The following is a 22,702-nucleotide window of genomic DNA, read 5'->3' as shown; positions in this document are numbered from 1 at the left end:
CCGCACCAGGCAGCAGTAGGTCATGCAAGTTCCTAGCTCTAACAGCACTTCCTGGTTTGAGCTGTTTCAACCAATGAGAAAGCTAGGTTTGGGAGCAGAAAACGCCGACTCACTCTATTGCAGGAATTAAAAGTGCCGTAACAAATGATACTGGAAGAAGAACTGAGGCACGGGAAGTCAGACAACCAAAACGACTCAGTCAGTTAAATATTACCATACACACACACACACACGCCTACAGAAACAGATATATCAAACAGCTGCCTATGCAGACAAATTGTATCTATTATCATATGCTACCCATTCATGTTTTTGTATGTTCTTATATAATAGAATTAACCAATGACATCAGGCCACACCCAGGCCATGATTACAGACACCTGTGTATGTCCTATGACGCTATATAAACTAGTGACCCTCAGTGTTTGTCATTATAACCTGATGAAGACAGTTTGTCCGTCCAAACAGTTGGCTATTAGGTTATTAAATTATTGCGTCTACGCTCCGAGAGAGTGCCGCTCTCCTTGTCTATAGCAAAACAACACAGTTTTCTCATATCAAAGCACTCCTATCTTAAAACTGTAAATACAATCTCAGCTATTTTAGGCTACTTTTACACAGAACGTACAACAGAACAACAAAAGAAAAGCACTTACTGATATTTGAGCCTGACTTGTTCATTGTCCGGATTGCAGTAAAGCCTCTCCAACTGTTCCTGCGAATCATCCGCCACGCTTTGCCAGCTTTCAGTATCACTCCTGCGGATCTGCCAGTGGTAGGGGAGCACAGTATGGTGGTAAACGCAGTCACTCCCGTACACACACAACCCCTGCAGGAATTCCACGCAGATCGAAACTGCGTCGGCTTGGTGCGTGTGATACTGGAGCTGGGTTAGCAGATCAAACACTAGATCCAGGGAGGCCTCTTCGCTTTTATCCTGAAATATCTCGCCTTTGTCGGCCTGAAGACTGGGGGTGTTCGTACTGTCTTTGATGGTCAGACAATCTGGCCCCCGCAAGGCTTTAGAGGCGAAGAGGTCACTCATCGTGTTGCCCCCCTGGCTTGGAGGGGATACTAGAGGGGTATCTGGTGTGGGGGTTGCCGCCCCCACCTCGCGCGCCCGGGGGACACGTTTGAGCTGGAATCTGCGTTCGTTAGGGTCTATTGTCACGCGCTGGAGATCTACCGGTATCTTGCTTACCCCCCTCTCTGTCTCCTCCAACTCGGCGGCGGTGTCCGCCATTTCTGTGTCCGTGTCGCCGGTAATCATAGCCGTTACTCCGGTAGCTCCCGAATCTTTCAGACACACAGGCCCACCAATCCGCGCCTGTTTGACCACCGCCGCAGTGCACAGGTTCCCCGCTGTCCTTGTCGGAGGGTTCCGGGGAACAAACACCCCGTCTCCGGTAACAAGTGCATCTGTACTCAGTAATGTGGTCAGGATAGGGTCCTGGAGCGCACGGAGGCATTTTGAGTCGAGTTTCCTCTGTCCTTTTTTTTTTTTTAAATAGGGCTTCACTAACGGGATTTTGTCGGTAAGTCTAATCGATTGTTCCGTGAATTCCCGGTCCCCCATACTCATATCCAAAGCGAGTCCCGTTCCACCGTCCAGGACCTTGTCGGTTGAGGCTGTCGGTTTCTGCAGGCTATGCAAAGTTGTATCCATGGTTGCCTGGGGCTCTCCTATAACCCAACAGTCCTGAAAGAGGCGGAAATAAATGATAAGAGAGAGAGAGAGAGAGTGAGAGAAATAACACTCCTAAAATATATGCCTCATCGGTTTCGAAAGTCCTGGGCATGTGTCATTAGATAACAACGGTGTTTAGTCAGCCCAGTCAGAGTCAATAAGCGTTGCGTTTCATTGGGTGATAAACAATAACCGTAATCTTGGAAACCGATCGTTTATTTTCCTCGGTATTGTTACAATGATACAACTAGTGAGACGGGAAGTATCCTACTTACCACATAGCCTTCTAGAAGCTAGAATAGAAACTGTGTGGGGGGGGGACATTATTACTTTCAGTCAACGACGATCGTCATGATGCATCTACACTGCGTTGGCTATAAGCCTACAGCGCGAAACAACCCGTGTAGAACCTTAACGTTCTCGATAAGAGTATTTTGATCAGCGGAGGCGGATAAACGGGGGTCTACCGTATACGTGCAAATTACAAATCGCTGCTCGAGCAAGTTTGCACGCAGGCCTATGGTCTCAGTTAAAGCGATCCACAGACACGCACCGAGGGAAGGGGGACTGCGGCGAACCGCACAAAGACTCGACCCAGCCACTGCATCCCATGGTTGTAACGATCACGAAAATGCCTTCATCCTCTATATATAATTACCTATAGGTCTGAGCCTAGTCAACGCCTAGAATAACACGGTGTTATAACGCACATATTCCGCATACAAATTAGGTTTATGCGCAAAACCCGCATTTCAGCAGGTTTTATCCAGAAAACACGGTGGGTGTTTGACGTCAAATCAACGTAGCACACTGCTATATAATTTCTAAATTGTAAAATAAAATCCCTTCCAGGAGTCATGTAGATCTGGTGCGCTGCGCAAAAGGACTGCAATATAGTCGATCTCCAACACGCATACTGCATAGGTGCCCCGGCTGGCTAGGTGATTTATTATAGCGTTGCTTTCACAGAGCCCGTTTACAATTCAACGCGTCCAAACACACACAGATCCTATTCCTACCTGTGTAAAATCCGTTCTATCTCTTCCTTGCAATTGTCTTCTAAACCACTTAATCCTTGTCCGGTCATGAATGTATAGATATGTGGTCCTAGGTGATCTGCGTTTGGCCTGCTGGTACGGTGCTGAGGCAATGCGTGACAAAGCGGCTGTAAGTCGTTCTCCACTGGGCTCAGTTCTGCCAACTCCTGTTGTGGATAGAGGCAGCTGTTGCAGGGAACGCTCAGTCCTCTCAGCCACTCACGAAGCTCCTCACCCCGGTCGAGGGGCGGGACTTGGCATCAAAGGAGACGAGAGAGAGAGAGAGAGAGAGAGGAGGAGGAGGAGAAAACGAAACTGGTGTGTCATAGTGGGAGGTAAAGCAGAACGTTGTGCTGTGTTCGTCAGGCGCCTGATCAGTAGTAGGCGGCGTTCTGAGTGTGTTTACAGTGAGATAGGTGGTCTCACCCCTCCTGTCCTTGTTTTACTAGAAGTGAGGTGCTTCTCATACTGATTGAGTAACAGGGACGGTTTCTGGTTGTTTGCATATTTAAACAGCATTTCCGGTAGGCCTACAGGATGAGTGGATTATGGTAAAACAAACACATACAGGATGTAGGTTTATGACAGTCAGAGGTGTCATACCCATAGGGCCTTTTGTGGGTTGAAAACAAATCTAACATGTTCATTCATTTTTTTTTGTCTGTACTACCAATTAACCATGTAGTAATTTTATGAAGTTGGCTTTAGCTAGCCCAATTAGGTTCTCAATCCCCCAACCCCACAACTAGCTACCAAGTAGCCATTTCAGGTGACCAATCAAGATAGAGTAGCTAGCTTGTCAAACTGCAGTATCTTAGCTGGCATGCCTGCTGGCAAGGTTGGTAGAAAAGCAAGTAATTACTAAATGTCAGTGGCGACTGGTTATTCAGGGAAGAGCCCCACCTTTCTAGCTAATATATATATTTGTTTTTCCAAAGTTCCCATGTATATATATATGTACACAGTGGGGCAAAAAAGTATTTAGACAGCCACCAATTGTGCAAGTTCTCCCACTTAAAAAGATGAGAGAGGCCTGTAATTTTCATCATAAGGTACACTTCAACTATGACAGATAAAATGAGAAAAAAAAAATCCAGGAAATCACATTGTAGGATTTATAATACATTTATTTCCAAATTATGGTGGAAAATAAGTATTTGGTCACCTACAAACAAGCAAGATTTCTGGCTCTCACAGACCTGTAACTTCTTCTGTAAGAGGCTCCTCTGTCCTCCACTCGTTACCTGTATTAATGGCACCTGTTTGAACTTGTTATCAGTATAAAAGACACATGTCCACAACCAGTCTTTTCTGGAGTCATATTGAGTTAATAAAGCTGCATACAAAAATGTCTATTTTTTGATTTCTTGAGTACGGCAGCCCCAAAATGCAGGTGTTTCAGCCTAGCCCAGCGCTTTCTGTGGTGGTGGGGCAGCCAGCGGAACACACAGAGCGTAGGGGTTGGTAATGTTCTCTAGTTGCACCGTGATTGGCTCAGTGTTCTGTCGCTCAAGGGGACAGTGCGCCAAATCTAAGGGTAGAGCTTGAAAATTAAAGCCCTTTTGGTGCTGCCATAGCAGCCCAGTCTCACATCCAATTCGCGCATACATGTACAAAATGTATTTCAGCAGATTTAGTGTGTTTTTGTGCATTTTTGTGTGGTTCAATTCATTCGAAAATATACAAATTTATGTGCTACTTAATTTGTGCGAAAAGACACAAATTTAACCAGTAGGCACACAAGCCTTTGCAACAACCAGATATGTGACTATATTTTACCCTAACCTTAACCCTAACCTTAACATTCTACTAACTATACCTTACCCTAACCTTAACCATTCTACTAACTATACCTTACCCTAACCTTAACCATTCTACTAACTATACCTTACCCTAACCTTAACCATTCTACTGACTATACCTTACCCTAACCTTAACCATTCTACTAACTATACCTTACCCTAACCTTAACCATTCTACTAACTATACCTTACCCTAACCTTAACCATTCTACTGACTATACCTTACCCTAACCTTAACCCTAACCTTAACCATTCTACTAACTATACCTAACCCTAACCTTTACCCTGACCTTAACCATTCTACCAACTATACCTTACCCTAACCTTAACCATTCTACTAACTATACCTAACCCTAACCTTAACCCTAACCTTTACCCTAACCTTAACATTCTACTAACTATACCTTACCCTAACCTTAACCATTCTACTAACTATACCTTACCCTAACCTTAACCATTCTACTAACTATACCTTACCCTAACCTTTACCCTAACCTTAACCATTCTACTAACTATACCTTACCCTAACCTTAACCCTAACCTTAACCATTCTACTAACTATACCTAACCCTAACCTTTACCCTAACCTTAACCATTCTATTAACTATACCTTACCCTAACCTTAACCCTAACCTTAACCCTAACCTTTACCCTAACCTTAACATTCTACTAACTATACCTTACCCTAACCTTAACCATTCTACTAACTATACCTTACCCTAACCTTAACCATTCTACTAACTATACCTAACCCTAACCTTAACCCTAACCTTAACCATTCTACTAACTATACCTTACCCTAACCTTTACCCTAACCTTAACCATTCTACTGACTATACCTAACCCTAACCTTAACCCTAACCTTAACCATTCTACTAACTATACCTAACCCTAACCTTTACCCTAACCTTAACCATTCTACCAACTATACCTTACCCTAACCTTAACCATTCTACTAACTATACCTTACCCTAACCTTTACCCTAACCTTAACCATTCTACTAACTATACCTTAACCCTAACCTTAACCATTCTACTGACTATACCTTACCCTAACCTTAACCATTCTACTAACTATACCTTACCCTAACCTTAACTATTCTACTGACTATACCTAACCCTAACCTTTACCCTAACCTTAACCATTCTACTAACTATAGGGAACGCTCAGTCCTCTCAGCCACTCACGAAGCCCCTCACCCCGGTCGAGGGGCGGGACTTGGCATCAAAGGAGACGAGAGAGAGAGAGAGGAGGAGGAGGAGAAAACGAAACTGGTGTGTCATAGTGGGAGGTAAAGCAGAACGTTGTGCTGTGTTCGTCAGGCGCCTGATCAGTAGTAGGCGGCGTTCTGAGTGTGTTTACAGTGAGATAGGTGGTCTCACCCCTCCTGTCCTTGTTTTACTAGAAGTGAGGTGCTTCTCATACTGATTGAGTTACAGGGACGGTTTCTGGTTGTTTGCATATTTAAACAGCATTTCCAGTAGGCCTACAGGATGAGTGGATTATGGTAAAACAAACACATACAGGATGTAGGTTTATGACAGTCAGAGGTGTCATACCCATAGGGCCTTTTGTGGGTTGAAAACAAATCTAACATGTTCATTCATTTTTTTTGTCTGTACTACCAATTAACCATGTAGTAATTTTATGAAGTTGGCTTTAGCTAGCCCAATTAGGTTCTCAATCCCCCAACCCCACAACTAGCTACCAAGTAGCCATTTCAGGTGACCAATCAAGATAGAGTAGCTAGCTTGTCAAACTACAGTATCTTAGCTGGCATGCCTGCTGGCAAGGTTGGTAGAAAAGCAAGTAATTACTAAATGTCAGTGGCGACTGGTTATTCAGGGAAGAGCCCCACCTTTCTAGCTAATATATATATTTGTTTTTCCAAAGTTCCCATGTATATATATATATACACAGTGGGGCAAAAAAGTATTTAGTCAGCCACCAATTGTGCAAGTTCTCCCACTTAAAAAGATGAGAGAGGCCTGTAATTTTCATCATAAGGTACACTTCAACTATGACAGATAAAATGAGAAAAAAAAAATCCAGGAAATCACATTGTAGGATTTATAATACATTTATTTCCAAATTATGGTGGAAAATAAGTATTTGGTCACCTACAAACAAGCAAGATTTCTGGCTCTCACAGACCTGTAACTTCTTCTGTAAGAGGCTCCTCTGTCCTCCACTCGTTACCTGTATTAATGGCACCTGTTTGAACTTGTTATCAGTATAAAAGACACATGTCCACAACCAGTCTTTTCTGGAGTCATATTGAGTTAATAAAGCTGCATACAAAAATGTCTATTTTTTGATTTCTTGAGTACGGCAGCCCCAAAATGCAGGTGTTTCAGCCTAGCCCAGCGCTTTCTGTGGTGGTGGGGCAGCCAGCGGAACACACAGAGCGTAGGGGTTGGTAATGTTCTCTAGTGGCACCGTGATTGGCTCAGTGTTCTGTCGCTCAAAGAGACAGTGCGCCAAGTCTAAGGGTAGAGCTTGAAAATTAAAGCCCTTTTGGTGCTGCCATAGCAGCCCAGTCTCACATCCAATTCGCGCATACATGTACAAAATGTATTTCAGCAGATTTAGTGTGTTTTTGTGCATTTTTGTGTGGTTCAATTCATTCGAAAATATACAAATTTATGTGCTACTTAATTTGTGCGAAAAGACACAAATTTAACCAGTAGGCACACAAGCCTTTGCAACAACCAGATATGTGACTATACCTTACCCTAACCTTAACCCTAACCTTAACCATTCTACTGACTATACCTTACCCTAACCTTAACCATTCTACTAACTATACCTTACCCTAACCTTAACCATTCTACTAACTATACCTTACCCTAACCTTAACCATTCTACTAACTATACCTTACCCTAACCTTAACCCTAACCTTAACCATTCTACTGACTATACCTTACCCTAACCTTAACCATTCTACTAACTATACCTTACCCCAACCTTAACCATTCTACTGACTATACCTAACCCTAACCTTAACCCTAACCTTAACCATTCTACTAACTATACCTTACCCTAACCTTAACCATTCTACTAACTATACCTTACCCTAACCTTAACCATTCTACTAACTATACCTTACCCTAACCTTAACCATTCTACTAACTATACCTTACCCTAACCTTAACCATTCTACTGACTATACCTTACCCTAACCTTTACCCTAACCTTAACCATTCTACTGACTATACCTAACCCTAACCTTAACCCTAACCTTAACCATTCTACTGACTATACCTTACCCTAACCTTAACCATTCTACTGACTATACCTAACCCTAACCTTAACCCTAACCTTAACCATTCTACTAACTATAGCTTACCCTAACCTTAACCCTAACCTTAACCATTCTACTGACTATACCTTACCCTAACCTTAACCATTCTACTAACTATACCTTACCCTAACCTTAACCATTCTACTAACTATACCTTACCCTAACCTTAACCATTCTACTAACTATACCTTACCCTAACCTTAACCCTAACCTTAACCATTCTACTGACTATACCTAACCCTAACCTTAACCCTAACCTTAACCATTCTACTAACTATACCTTACCCTAACCTTAACCATTCTACTAACTATACCTTACCCCAACCTTAACCATTCTACTAACTATACCTTACCCTAACCTTAACCCTAACCTTAACCAATCTACTGACTATACCTAACCCTAACCTTTACCCTAACCTTAACCATTCTACTAACTATACCTTACCCTTACCCTAACCTTAACCCTAACCTTAACCATTCTACTGACTATACCTTACCCTAACCTTAACCATTCTACTGACTATACCTTACCCTAACCTTTACCCTAACCTTAACCATTCTACTGACTATACCTAACCCTAACCTTAACCCTAACCTTAACCATTCTACTAACTATACCTAACCCTAACCATTACCCTAACCTTAACCATTCTACCAACTATACCTTACCCTAACCTTAACCATTCTACTAACTATACCTAACCCTAACCTTAACCATTCTACTAACTATACCTTACCCTAACCTTAACCCTAACCTTAACCATTCTACTAACTATACCTAACCCTAACCTTAACCATTCTATTAACTATACCTTACCCTAACTTTAACCCTAACCTTAACCATTATACCAACTATACCTTACCCTTACCTTAACCCTAACCTTAACCATTCTACTAACTATACCTAACCCTAACCTTAACCATTCTACTAACTATACCTTACCCTAACCTTAACCATTCTACTAACTATACCTTACCCTAACCTTAACCATTCTACTAACTATACCTTACCCTAACCTTTACCCTAACCTTAACCATTCTACTAACTATACCTTACCCTAACCTTTACCCTAACCTTAACCATTCTACTGACTATACCTAACCCTAACCTTAACCCTAACCTTAACCATTCTACTAACTATACCTTACCCTAACCTTAACCATTCTACTAACTATACCTTACCCCAACCTTAACCATTCTACTAACTATACCTTACCCTAACCTTAACCCTAACCTTAACCATTCTACTGACTATACCTAACCCTAACCTTTACCCTAACCTTAACCATTCTACTAACTATACCTTACCCTAACCTTAACCCTAACCTTAACCATTCTACTGACTATACCTTACCCTAACCTTAACCCTAACCTTAACCATTCTACTGACTATACCTAACCCTAACCTTAACCCTAACCTTAACCATTCTACCAACTATACCTTACCCTAACCTTAACATTCTACTAACTATACCTAACCCTAACCTTAACCATTCTACTAACTATACCTTACCCTAACCTTAACCCTAACCTTAACCATTCTACTAACTATACCTAACCCTAACCTTAACCATTCTATTAACTATACCTTACCCTAACCTTAACCCTAACCTTAACCATTATACCAACTATACCTTACCCTTACCTTAACCCTAACCTTAACCATTCTACTAACTATACCTAACCCTAACCTTAACCATTCTACTAACTATACCTTACCCTAACCTTAACCATTCTACTAACTATACCTTACCCTAACCTTAACCATTCTACTAACTATACCTTACCCTAACCTTTACCCTAACCTTAACCATTCTACTAACTATACCTTACCCTAACCTTTACCCTAACCTTAACCATTCTACTGACTATACCTAACCCTAACCTTAACCCTAACCTTAACCATTCTACTAACTATACCTTACCCTAACCTTAACCATTCTACTAACTATACCTTACCCCAACCTTAACCATTCTACTAACTATACCTTACCCTAACCTTAACCCTAACCTTAACCATTCTACTGACTATACCTAACCCTAACCTTTACCCTAACCTTAACCATTCTACTAACTATACCTTACCCTAACCTTAACCCTAACCTTAACCATTCTACTGACTATACCTTACCCTAACCTTAACCATTCTACTGACTATACCTTACCCTAACCTTTACCCTAACCTTAACCATTCTACTGACTATACCTAACCCTAACCTTAACCCTAACCTTAACCATTCTACTAACTATACCTAGCCCTAACCATTACCCTAACCTTAACCATTCTACCAACTATACCTTAACCTAACCTTAACCATTCTACTAACTATACCTAACCCTAACCTTAACCCTTACCCTAACCTTAACATTCTATTAACTATACCTTACCCTAACCTTAACCATTCTACTAACTATACCTTACCCTAACCTTAACCATTCTACTAACTATACCTTACCCTAACCTTTACCCTAACCTTAACCATTCTACTAACTATACCTAACCCTTACCTTAACCATTCTATTAACTATACCTTACCCTAACCTTAACCCTAACCTTAACCATTCTACCAACTATACCTTACCCTTACCTTAACCCTAACCTTAACCATTCTACTAACTATACCTCACCCTAACCTTAACCATTCTACTAACTATACCTTACCCTAACCTTAACCATTCTACTAACTATACCTTACCCTAACCTTAACCATTCTACTAACTATACCTTACCCTAACCTTTACCCTAACCTTAACCATTCTACTAACTATACCTTACCCTAACCTTAACCATTCTACTAGCTATACCTTACCCTAACCTTAACCCTAACCTTAACCATTCTACTAACTATACCTAACCCTAACCTTTACCCTAACCTTAACCATTCTACTAACTATACCTTACCCTAACCTTAACCCTAACCTTAACCATTCTACCAATTTATGTGCTACTTAATTTGTGCGAAAAGACACAAATTTAACCAGTAGGCACACAAGCCTTTGCAACAACCAGATATGTGACTATACCTTACCCTAACCTTAACCCTAACCTTAACCATTCTACTGACTATACCTTACCCTAACCTTAACCATTCTACTAACTATACCTTACCCTAACCTTAACCATTCTACTAACTATACCTTACCCTAACATTAACCATTCTACTAACTATACCTTACCCTAACCTTAACCATTCTACTAACTATAACTTACCCTAACCTTAACCATTCTACTAACTATACCTTACCCTAACCTTAACCATTCTTCTGACTATACCTAACCATAACCTTAACCCTAACCTTAACCATTCTACTAACTATACCTTACCCTAACCTTAACCCTAACCTTAACCATTCTACTGACTATACCTTACCCTAACCTTAACCATTCTACTAACTATACCTTACCCTAACCTTAACCATTCTACTGACTATACCTAACCCTAACCTTAACCCTAACCTTAACCATTCTACTAACTATACCTTACCCTAACCTTAACCATTCTACTAACTATACCTTACCCTAACCTTAACCATTCTACTGACTATACCTTACCCTAACCTTTACCCTAACCTTAACCATTCTACTGACTATACCTTACCCTAACCTTTACCCTAACCTTAACCATTCTACTGACTATACCTAACCCTAACCTTAACCCTAACCTTAACCATTCTACTAACTATACCTTACCCTAACCTTAACCCTAACCTTAACCATTCTACTGACTATACCTAACCCTAACCTTAACCCTAACCTTAACCATTCTACTGACTATACCTAACCCTAACCTTAACCCTAACCTTAACCATTCTACCAACTATACCTTACCCTAACCTTAACCATTCTACTAACTATACCTTACCCTAACCTTAACCATTCTACTAACTATACCTTACCCTAACCTTAACCATTCTACTAACTATACCTTACCCTAACTTTAACCCTAACCTTAACCATTCTACTGACTATACCTAACCCTAACCTTAACCCTAACCTTAACCATTCTACTAACTATACCTTACCCTAACCTTAACCATTCTACTAACTATACCTTACCCCAACCTTAACCATTCTACTAACTATACCTTACCCTAACCTTAACCATTCTACTAACTATACCTTACCCTAACTTTAACCCTAACCTTAACCATTCTACTGACTATACCTAACCCTAACCTTTACCCTAACCTTAACCATTCTACTAACTATACCTTACCCTAACCTTAACCATTCTACTGACTATACCTTACCCTAACCTTTACCCTAACCTTAACCATTCTACTGACTATACCTAACCCTAACCTTAACCCTAACCTTAACCATTCTACTAACTATACCTAACCCTAACCTTAACCATTCTATTAACTATACCTTACCCTAACCTTAACCCTAACATTAACCATTCTACCAACTATACCTTACCCTTACCTTAACCCTAACCTTAACCATTCTACTAACTATACCTAACCCTAACCTTAACCATTCTACTAACTATACCTTACCCTAACCTTAACCATTCTACTAACTATACCTTACCCTAACCTTTACCCTAACCTTAACCATTCTACTAACTATACCTTACCCTAACCTTAACCCTAACCTTAACCATTCTACTAGCTATACCTTACCCTAACCTTAACCCTAACCTTAACCATTCTACTAACTATACCTGACCCTAACCTTAACCATTCTACTAACTATACCTAACCCTAACCTTTACCCTAACCTTAACCATTCTACTAACTATACCTTACCCTAACCTTAACCCTAACCTTAACCATTCTACCAACTATACCTTACCCTTACCTTAACCCTAACCTTAACCATTCTACTAACTATACCTAACCCTAACCTTAACCATTCTACTAACTATACCTTACCCTAACCTTAACCATTCTACTAACTATACCTTACCCTAACCTAACTCTAACCTTAACCATTCTAGTAACTATACCTTACCCTAACCTAACCCTCACCTTAACCATTCTACTAACTATACCTAACCCTAACCTTAACCATTCTACTAACTATACCTTACCCTAACCTTAACCATTCTACTAACTATACCTTACCCTAACCTTTACCCTAGCCTTAACCATTCTACTAACTATACCTTACCCTAACCTAACCCTAACCTTAACCATTCTACTAACTATACCTTACCCTAACCTAACCCTAACCTTAACCATTCTACTAACTATACCTAACCTTAACCCTAACCTTAACCATTCTTCTGACTATACCTTACCTTACCCTAACCTTAACCATTCTACTAACTATACCTAACCCTAACCTTAACCATTCTACTGACTATACCTAACCCTAACCTTAACCATTCTACTAACTATACCTTACCATAACCTAACCTTAACCATTCTACTAACTATACCTTACCCTAACCTAACCCTAACCTTAACCAGTCTACTAACTATACCTAACCCTAACCTTAACCCTAACCTTAACCATTCTACTGACTATACCTTACCCTAACCTTAACCATTCTACTAACTATACCTAACCCTAACCTTAACCCTAACCTTAACCATTCTACTGACTATACCTTACCTTACCCTAACCTTAACCATTCTACTAACTATACCTAACCCTAACCTTAACCATTCTACTGACTATACCTAACCCTAACCTTAACCATTCTACTAACTATACCTTACCCTAACCTAACCCTAACCTTAACCATTCTACTAACTATACCTTACCCTAACCTAACCCTAACCTTAACCATTCTACTAACTATACCTAACCCTAACCTTAACCCTAACCTTAACCATTCTACTGACTATACCTTACCCTAGCCTTAACCATTCTACTAACTATACCTAACCCTAACCTAACCCTAACCTTAACCATTCTACTAACTATACCTTACCCTTACCTAACCCTAACCTTAACCATTCTACTAACTATACCTAACCCTAACCTTAACCCTAACCTTAACCATTCTACTAACTATACCTAACCCTAACCTTTACCCTAACCTCAACCATTCTACTAACTATACCTTACCCTAACCTTAACCCTAACCTTAACCCTAACCTTAACCATTCTACTAACTATACCTGACCCTAACCTTAACCATTCTACTAACTATACCTAACCCTAACATTTACCCTAACCTTAACCATTCTACTAACTATACCTAACCCTAACCTTTACCCTAACCTTAACCATTCTACTAACTATACCTAACCCTAACCTTAACCCTAACCTTAACCATTCTACTAACTATACCTTAACCTAACCTTAACCATTCTACTAACTATACCATACCCTAACCTTTACCCTAACCTTAACCATTCTACTGACTATACCTTACCCTAACCTTTACCCTAACCTTAACCATTCCACTAACTATACCTTTACCCTAACCTTAACCATTCTACTAACTATACCTAACCCTAACCTAACCCTAACCTTAACCTTTCTACTAACTATACCTTACCCTAACCTAACCTTAACCATTCTACTAACTATACCTAACCCTAACCTTTACCCTAACCTTAACCATTCTACCAACTATACCTAACCCTGACTCCAACTGGACCTAACCCTAACCCCCACCCTACGGACAGACGACTCTTTAACCCAACCAATGGGTCAATCTACAAGTGGGCAACCATGAGGCCCACAACTTTGGCCGACCGCGCCCGGACCCCTACGGCCTACGCGCATATGTGTGGAGTGCACCCCCTCCCTTCCCGCCTCCGGTTTCCACGTGTCAGAGATGGAAGCGGATCAACCGACTCAAAACTAGAAACCAAACTCCTAGGTTGCACTATGCTTTCCACATCCGTTGACAAGCGGACCGAGACATCATGACCACACCACTCGATATGGACACATGGCAACCAACCGAGGACCAAACCTGCATAAGGTGCCCAACTCAAGGGATTTTGCCTGATCCTACATTGAGTTTAAGAACAAAAATTAAATATAAACTATCGCGTCTATATGGTTGTTGAAAAGGTTTGTGTGTAGCCTACTGGTTAAATTTGTGTCTTTTCGCACAAATCAATTTGTGTCTTTTCGTACAAATCAATTTGTGTCTTTTCGCGCGAATTAAGAAGCACATAAATTTGTGTCTTTTCTCACGAATTAAGCCACAAAAATGCACAAAAACGCACAAAATTTGCTGAAATGCATTTTGTACATATATGCACGAATTGATTGTGAGACTGTGTTGGCCACAGAGTTACATTTAGAAGTGCCTATCCAAGAAGGCTCAAGATCATTGGCCACAGATAAAATGGTCAAATCTCGTTATATCTACAGTAGCTTTGATTGGACTGATCTTAGCTAGCAAGCTTGCAGTCATCATCATGAATCAAGTCAACAATCTACTCGCTCAACCTTTTTAATCCTTGTCATATGAAGAGAAATAATGAAGATACAAAATTAGGGATAAAATGTATCAGTGCTCATCAGCCATAACACAACAAGTTGAAAATCCAACTATTTTTACCTTTATTTAACTAGGCAAGTCAGTTAAGAACAAATTCTTATTTTCAATGACGGCCTAGGAACAGTGGGTTAACTGCCTTGTTCAGGGGCAGAACAACAGATTTTTACCTTGTCAGCTCAAGGATTCGATCTTGCAACTTTTCAGTTACTAGTCCAACTCTCTAACCACTAGGCTACCTGCCGCCCCACAATGAGTGGTTTGGAAGGAATCAGTGGCTAACTGCAAGCATTGCAAAGCAATCCCTAGCCTGCTATTCAGTGGAGTGGCTGTGTAGTCCCAAGTCTGGGTTTAAGGGTCTCTTTTCCAAGCTTAAAAGGATAAACATTCAACATTGGCCATGCTGTCAATCCAGCATGACTTCAACCTCGCTCAAAACGACTGGAAACTCAGAACTGGGGATTCTGATTTCACCGAGTTCAAGACAACTGGGAACTACGTTTAGAATGGTGATCCAACTCGGAAGTTGAGAGCTCCGACTTGAAGATCACTGACGTCATCATGATTCAACCTTGTTTTTTTCCCATGTTCCAGGTTGTCTTGAAAGCACCATAAATCCAGAGAATGTCAGGCTTTGATGACATATGTTTGATGACAACATTTGCCCACGAAGAAACACAGAGCCACCTTCCTGTTCAAGTGAGCACAACAAGGTGAATCCAAAATTGTCTTGTATGCTGCTGCATAAATTATGCAATATGCCAGGGAGCTATGTATACTGTAGCTAAGAAAGTAATACTAAGTGTATGTTGTGTAGTAAGCTGTTAGTAGCCCATGTGCCTTACCTTAATAATTTATCATTTTTTTCCCCTCTTAACTGTTCTGACTTGGTGGTGCATATGTAGCCTTTAGACTGTTTTAGAGAAATGTTATCATTGAATATTGTAAGAGCTTTCATTGTCTGCTTATATGCCCCCTTTATTTATCCTACGGTTCTGACTTGGTGTGCAGAGACAACACTGTAAGAACGGCCCATGTTCTGAATTCTGTCACTGTACATTTCAAAAGTGCTGAACAAATAGTTATATTGACTACGTCCGTCCTATCTCGCTCATTAATGTCTTAATCGAAATTACAGATGGCCTCTTGTCCGCTCGTCGTCCCCTTATGCCATATTTTGTACATCTCAATTATCAGTAGAAACCACATTTGTTTAAGCAAGTCAGACATATCAGCTATGTTTTTTTAAAGGTAGTAAATGAGGCTAAATGAACTATTTCGCTGCCAGAAAAGGCTCCGCTGATAACCAGGTGTAGCAGTGGTAGGGTGTTGGGGCTCTGCTGATAACCAGGTAAAGCAGTGGTAAGGTGTTGGGGCTCCGCTGATAGCCAGGTGTAACAGTGGTAAGGTGTTGGGACTCTGCCGATAACCAGGTGTAACAGTGGTAAGGTGTTGGGACCCTGCTGATAACCAGGTGTAACAGTGGTAAGGTGTTGGGACTCTGCTGATAGCCAGGTGTAACAGTGGTAAGGTGTTGGGACTCTGCTGTTGGGACTCTGCTGATAACCAGGTGTAACAGTGGTAAGGTGTTGGGACTCTGCTGTTGGGACTCTGCTGATAACCAGGTGTAACAGTGGTAAGGTGTTGGTACTCTGCTGATAACCAGGTGTAACAGTGGTAAGGTGTTGGGACTCTGCTGATAACCAGGTGTAACAGTGGTAAGGTGTTGGGACTCTGCTGATAGCCAGGTGTAGCAGTGGTAAGGTGTTGGTACTCTGCTGATAACCAGGTGTAACAGTGGTAAGGTGTTGGGACTCTGCTGATAACCAGGTGTAACAGTGGTAAGGTGTTGGTACTCTGCTGATAACCAGGTGTAACAGTGGTAAGGTGTTGGGACTCTGCTGATAACCAGGTGTAACAGTGGTAAGGTGTTGGGACTCTGCTGATAGCCAGGTGTAATAGTGGTAAGGTGTTGGGACTCTGCTGATAGCCAGGTGTAACAGTGGTAAGGTGTTGGGACTCTGCTGATAACCAGGTGTAACAGTGGTAAGGTGTTGGGACTCTGCTGATAACCAGGTGTAACAGTGGTAAGGTGTTGGGACTCTGCTGATAACCAGGTGTAACAGTGGTAAGGTGTTGGGACTCTGCTGATAGCCAGGTGTAGCAGTGGTAAGGTGTTGGTACTCTGCTGATAACCAGGTGTAACAGTGGTAAGGTGTTGGGACTCTGCTGATAACCAGGTGTAACAGTGGTAAGGTGTTGGTACTCTGCTGATAACCAGGTGTAACAGTGGTAAGGTGTTGGGACTCTGCTGATAACCAGGTGTAACAGTGGTAAGGTGTTGGGACTCTGCTGATAACCAGGTGTAACAGTGGTAAGGTGTTGGGACTCTGCTGTTGGGACTCTGCTGATAGCCAGGTGTAACAGTGGTAAGGTGTTGGGACTCTGCTGATAGCCAGGTGTAACAGTGGTAAGGTGTTGGTACTGCAGTTGTGACTGTTGGGACTCTGCTATCGGGACAGCTTTATGTTGGCCCTAACAGTATGTGGGAACCATGTGTCACCGTTATAGTGCAAGTAATGTATTGTTTAGTGTTGTGTTGTGTATTGGGTTTGCTGGCATCTACATGGTTTGTTTGTTTGTTTGTTTGCCCCACCAAGATTTACAATCTAAAATTGCTATTTCTAAATGTACTGAATAAGACATTTTAGCAGAGAAGCATTTTTAGTTTCTTTAAAAAATGAACACCAGTCAGGAGGATACAGCCAGCTCAAAAGGCTTAGATATGCAGATATTTCGGACATAGAATTAAGCATAACGATTACGGCTCTAGATTATATGGAAAAGTCTGTTTCAGGCGTCTTAAAAATACAAAATTCCACCAGCCGGAACCCCCAGCCGTATGTGAGGACCTGCCGTAACCCCCAGCTGGAACCCCCAGCCGGAACCCCCAGCCGTATGTGAGGACCTGCCGTAACCCCCAGCCGGAACCCCCAGCCGGAACCCCCAGCCGTATGTGAGGACCTGCCGGAACCCCCAGCCGGAACCCCCAGCCGGAACCCCCAGCCGTATGTGAGGACCTGCCGGAACCCCCAGCCCCCCAGCCGGAACCCCCAGCCGTATGTGAGGACCTGCCGGAACCCCCAGCCGGAACCCCCAGCCGTATGTGAGGACCAGCAGGAACCCCCAGCCATATGTGAGGACCAGCCTGAACCCCCAGCCGTATGTGAGGACCAGCAGGAACCCCCAGCCGGAACCCCCAGCCGGAACCCCCAACCGTATGTGAGGACCTGCCGGAACCCCCAACCGTATGTGAGGACCAGCAGGAACCCCCAACCGTATGTGAGGACCTGCCGGAACCCCCAGCCGTATGTGACCTGGACCCCCAGCCGGAACCCCCAGCCGGAACCCCCAGCCGTATGTGAGGACCAGCAGGAACCCCTAGCCGGAACCCCCAGCCGTATGTGAGGACCAGCAGGAACCCCCAGCAGGAACCCCCAACCGTATGTGAGGACCCCCCCCAGCCGTATGTGAGGACCAGCAGGAACCCCCAGCCCCCCAGCCGTATGTGAGGACCAGCAGGAACCCCCAACCGTATGTGAGGACCAGCAGGAACCCCCAGCCGTATGTGAGGACCAGCAGCCGGAACCCCCAGCCGTATGTGAGGACCAGCAGGAACCCCCAGCCGTGAGGACCAGCAGGAACCCCCAGCCGTATGTGAGGACCAGCAGGAACCCCCAGCCGTATGTGAGGACCAGGAACCCCCAGCCGGAACCCCCAACCGTATGTGAGGACCGGAACCCCCAGCCGTATGTGAGGACCTGCCGGAACCCCCAGCCCCCCATATGTGAGGACCTGCCGGAACCCCCAAACCCGTATGTGAGGACCAGCAGGAACCCCCAGCCATATGTGAACCCCCCCCGTATGTGAGGACCTGCCTGAACCCCCAGCCGGAACCCCCAGCCGGAACCCCCAACCGTATGTGAGGACCAGCAGGAACCCCCAGCCGTATGTGAGGACCAGCAGGAACCCCCAACCGTATGTGAGGACCCCGGAACCCCCAGCCATATGTGAGGACCTGCCGGAACCCCCAGCCGGAACCCCCAGCCGGAACCCCCAGCCGTATGTGAGGACCTGCCTGAACCCCCAACCGTATGTGAGGACCTGCCTGAACCCCCAGCCATATGTGAGGACCAGCCTGAACCCCCAGCCATATGTGAGGACCAGCAGGAACCCCCAGCCGGAACCCCCAGCAGGAACCCCCAGCCGTATGTGAGGACCAGCAGGAACCCCCAACCATATGTGAGGACCAGCCTGAACCCCCAGCCGTATGTGAGGACCAGCAGGAACCCCCAGCCATATGTGAGGACCAGCAGGAACCCCCAGCCATATGTTAGGACCAGCAGGAACCCCCAACCGTATGTGAGGACCAGCAGGAACCCCCAACCGTATGTGAGGACCAGCAGGAACCCCCAACCGTATGTGAGGACCAGCAGGAACCCCCAACCGTATGTGAGGACCAGCAGGAACCCCCAGCCGTATGTGAGGACCAGCAGGAACCCCCAACCGTATGTGAGGACCTGCCGGAACCCCCAACCGTAGCCGGAACCCCCAGCCGTATGCCAGGAACCCCCAGCCGTATGTGAGGACCAGCAGGAACCCCCAGCCGTATGTGAGGACCAGCAGGAACCCCAACCGTATGTGAGGACCAGCAGGAACCCCAACCGTATGTGAGGACCAGCAGGAACCCCCAACCGTATGTGAGGACCAGCAGGAACCCCAACCGTATGTGAGGACCAGCAGGAACCCCAACCGTATGTGAGGACCAGCAGGAACCCCCAGCCGTATGTGAGGACCAGCAGGAACCCCCAATCGTATGTGAGGACCAGCAGGAACCCCCAATCGTATGTGAGGACCACTATGCATGGCACCCCTGGTCAACACACACACACACACACACACACACACAATTATCTACACAATCAATGGTGTATCATGTAGATGTCTCATGTGTCCCTTGATGGCTGAACTTCCTGGACTGGGCCGTGGTAGTGATGGGATGTGATCGAAAGGGCAATCCTGGCTCTGAAGCTTGGGACAGATCTTTAAATGTGAACCTTATTTATTCCAGACGCCACTGTTGAACTCCCTTCCCCCCTTTCATACACACGTTCTGTCTGTCTGTCTGTTTATCTCTCTCTTGCCGTCTGACTGCCAAATCGATAGTGCAGTTTGTTGAGGCGATTTTCTAAACTAGGTACTTTACATGCTGATATTGTCTTTGGTATTATTGTGTACATGTAACGTCCGTCGTTGGAAGGAGACCAGAGCACAGCGCGGTAAGTGTTCATGATTCTTTATTTCCTCAGAACACCAAACAAAACAACAAAAGAATAACGAACGTCATGTTCTTCACGGGCTTCACGGAGCTAACAAAAAAACAAGATCCCACAATCACAGGTGGGGAAAAGGGCTGCCTAAGTATGATCCCCAATCAGAGACAACGATAGACAGCTGCCTCTGATTGGGAACCACGCTCCGCCAAAAACAAAGAAACGTTAAACATAGAATACAAAACTAGAGCACCCACCCTAGTCACACCACATGACCTAACCAAAATATAGAGAATAATAACGATCTCTAAGGTCAGGGCGTGATAGTGTAGTTATGTTTTCTAGCTAACTAGCCAGCCAGCCAGCACATAGAGAGAGCATTGCATTGTGGGTTTTGTAGTCGACTTGAGCTGCAACAGATTTCCACAAGGATTGTCCATGTTGCTCCCAACCTTTTTATTAACGGCAAAAATGAAACATTTGTTCACAACAAAAATATTATTCTCGCATATTAGTGTTATTTGACACATTTTGCACTGTAGATTAAAGGAATGTTTTGGGTGGATGTTTCCTTTAACAGGGTGACAGTTTACAGACCATGTAAAACAACCGCCCAGACAAACGATGCCTTCAATGCTGTCAACAGATTCCATCACACATAAATTACAGCTCTGTCTCACCTTTTAACCGCGTTGAGCTGACGCAAGTGAATTATTGGTTGATTACACACCCAGGCTTGTGTGTGTGTGTGTGTGTGTGTGTGTGTGTGTGTGTGTGTGTGTGTGTGTGTGTGTGTGTGTGTGTGTGTGTGTGTGTGTGTGTGTGTGTGTGTTGTGCGTGTGTGTGTGTGTGTGGTTGTGCGTGTGTGTGTGTGTGTGTGTGTGTGTGTGTGTGTGTGTGTGTGTGTGTGTGTGTGTGTGTGTACATGTTTCCAGCATTCCAGCCAAACCAACATGCGTAACATCCTGTTGTTTGCGTTCTGACATGTCTCTATATGGGGCTTTATGAAGAAGATGAAAAAAATATATAAAAACATAGACAGGCTACACATTTGATACACACTTGTGTTCCGGTCTGGGATCATCTGACTCCCACACTGTCACACCCTGACCATAGTTTGCTTTGTATGTTTCTATGTTTTGTTTGGTCAGGGTGTGATCTGAGTGGGCATTCTATGTTGGATGTCTAGTTTGTCTGTTTCTGTGTTTGGGCCTGATATGGTTCTCAATCAGAGGCAGGTGTTCGTCATTGTCTCTGATTGGGAACCATATTTAGGTAGCCTGTTTGATGTTGGGTTTTGGTGGGTGATTGTTCCTGTCTCTGTGGTAGTTTGCACCAGTATAGGCTGTTTTGGTTTTCTCGTTACGTTGATTGTTTTTGTACTGTTCGTGTTCTTATTCATTAAACATGAATCTAAATAACCCTTTCATTAAAGATGTTTATAAATAACCACGCAGCATGTTGGTCCTCCTCACCTTCGACAAAAGAAAACATCATGTTTCCTTTTTTGTTTCCTTTTCTTTGTATCTTCAGATCTGCATGTTTCCATCAGGCACATCAGACGTTATGTTACAGAATCGTGAAAAAATATGAATTTTAAGGTTTTACAATTGTCAGGATGGCCGAGTGGTCTTAGGCGCCAGACTCAAGGGGAGAATCCTTCCTAGTTACAGGGGTATTCTGGTCTCCGATTGGAGGAGAGGGTTCAAATCCCTCTTCTGACACAGCTTTTGCCTTTAAAAAAGTAGCTCTTTGTCAATACTGAAAAATTCTCCAAATGGGTGAAAGGAAAACACATAAACAGTGATTAATCATTTGATAGATGTCATAGTTTGAGAACAGAAAAAACATTAAACGGGAATTATCGTTAGATACATGTCATCATATGCCTAGTTTAGAATTCAATAAGTTACTCAACCGTTACACACCCAAATGACATTTTACAAGAAGCTATTATCCAGAGCACATAAACTTTTATTGGATCAATGTTTTTCGGGATGAAACACTTTTTTGTTTGTTTGTTTATAATGTGCTGTAATTTTCCCTCCACGCACCTTACCTTTTAGTTGTATTATAATAATATAATCTGTTTTGAGTTGAGTGTGAAGTACAACATAC

At 43.2% G+C, this 22,702-nt stretch overlaps 1 protein-coding gene and 1 non-coding gene across 2 annotated transcripts in view; one reads left to right on the top strand and one right to left on the bottom strand.

Moving 5' to 3' along the window:
• LOC135546691 (protein mono-ADP-ribosyltransferase TIPARP-like) overlaps positions 1–2,915 on the bottom strand; it is a 29,758-nt gene extending 26,843 nt beyond the window's left edge. Inside the window, exons 1-2 of the mRNA XM_064975303.1 lie at positions 2,707–2,915; positions 657–1,699 (exon numbers count right to left, since the gene is read on the bottom strand). Coding sequence (XP_064831375.1) covers positions 657–1,666 — 1,010 coding nt within the window. The 5' untranslated portion in view covers positions 1,667–1,699; positions 2,707–2,915. The remainder of the gene's footprint in view (positions 1–656; positions 1,700–2,706) is intronic.
• Positions 2,916–22,196: 19,281 nt separating this feature from the next.
• trnal-caa (transfer RNA leucine (anticodon CAA)) lies at positions 22,197–22,308 on the top strand. The gene is made up of 2 exons: positions 22,197–22,234; positions 22,263–22,308. It is a non-coding gene; the product is annotated as a tRNA-Leu (tRNA).
• Positions 22,309–22,702: the final 394 nt, after the last annotated feature.

The sequence above is a fragment of the Oncorhynchus masou genome, chromosome 9 (assembly GCF_036934945.1).
Source record: "Oncorhynchus masou masou isolate Uvic2021 chromosome 9, UVic_Omas_1.1, whole genome shotgun sequence".
NCBI classification, from domain to species: domain Eukaryota; kingdom Metazoa; phylum Chordata; class Actinopteri; order Salmoniformes; family Salmonidae; genus Oncorhynchus; species Oncorhynchus masou.
This window is presented reverse-complemented; position numbering and strand designations above follow the sequence as displayed.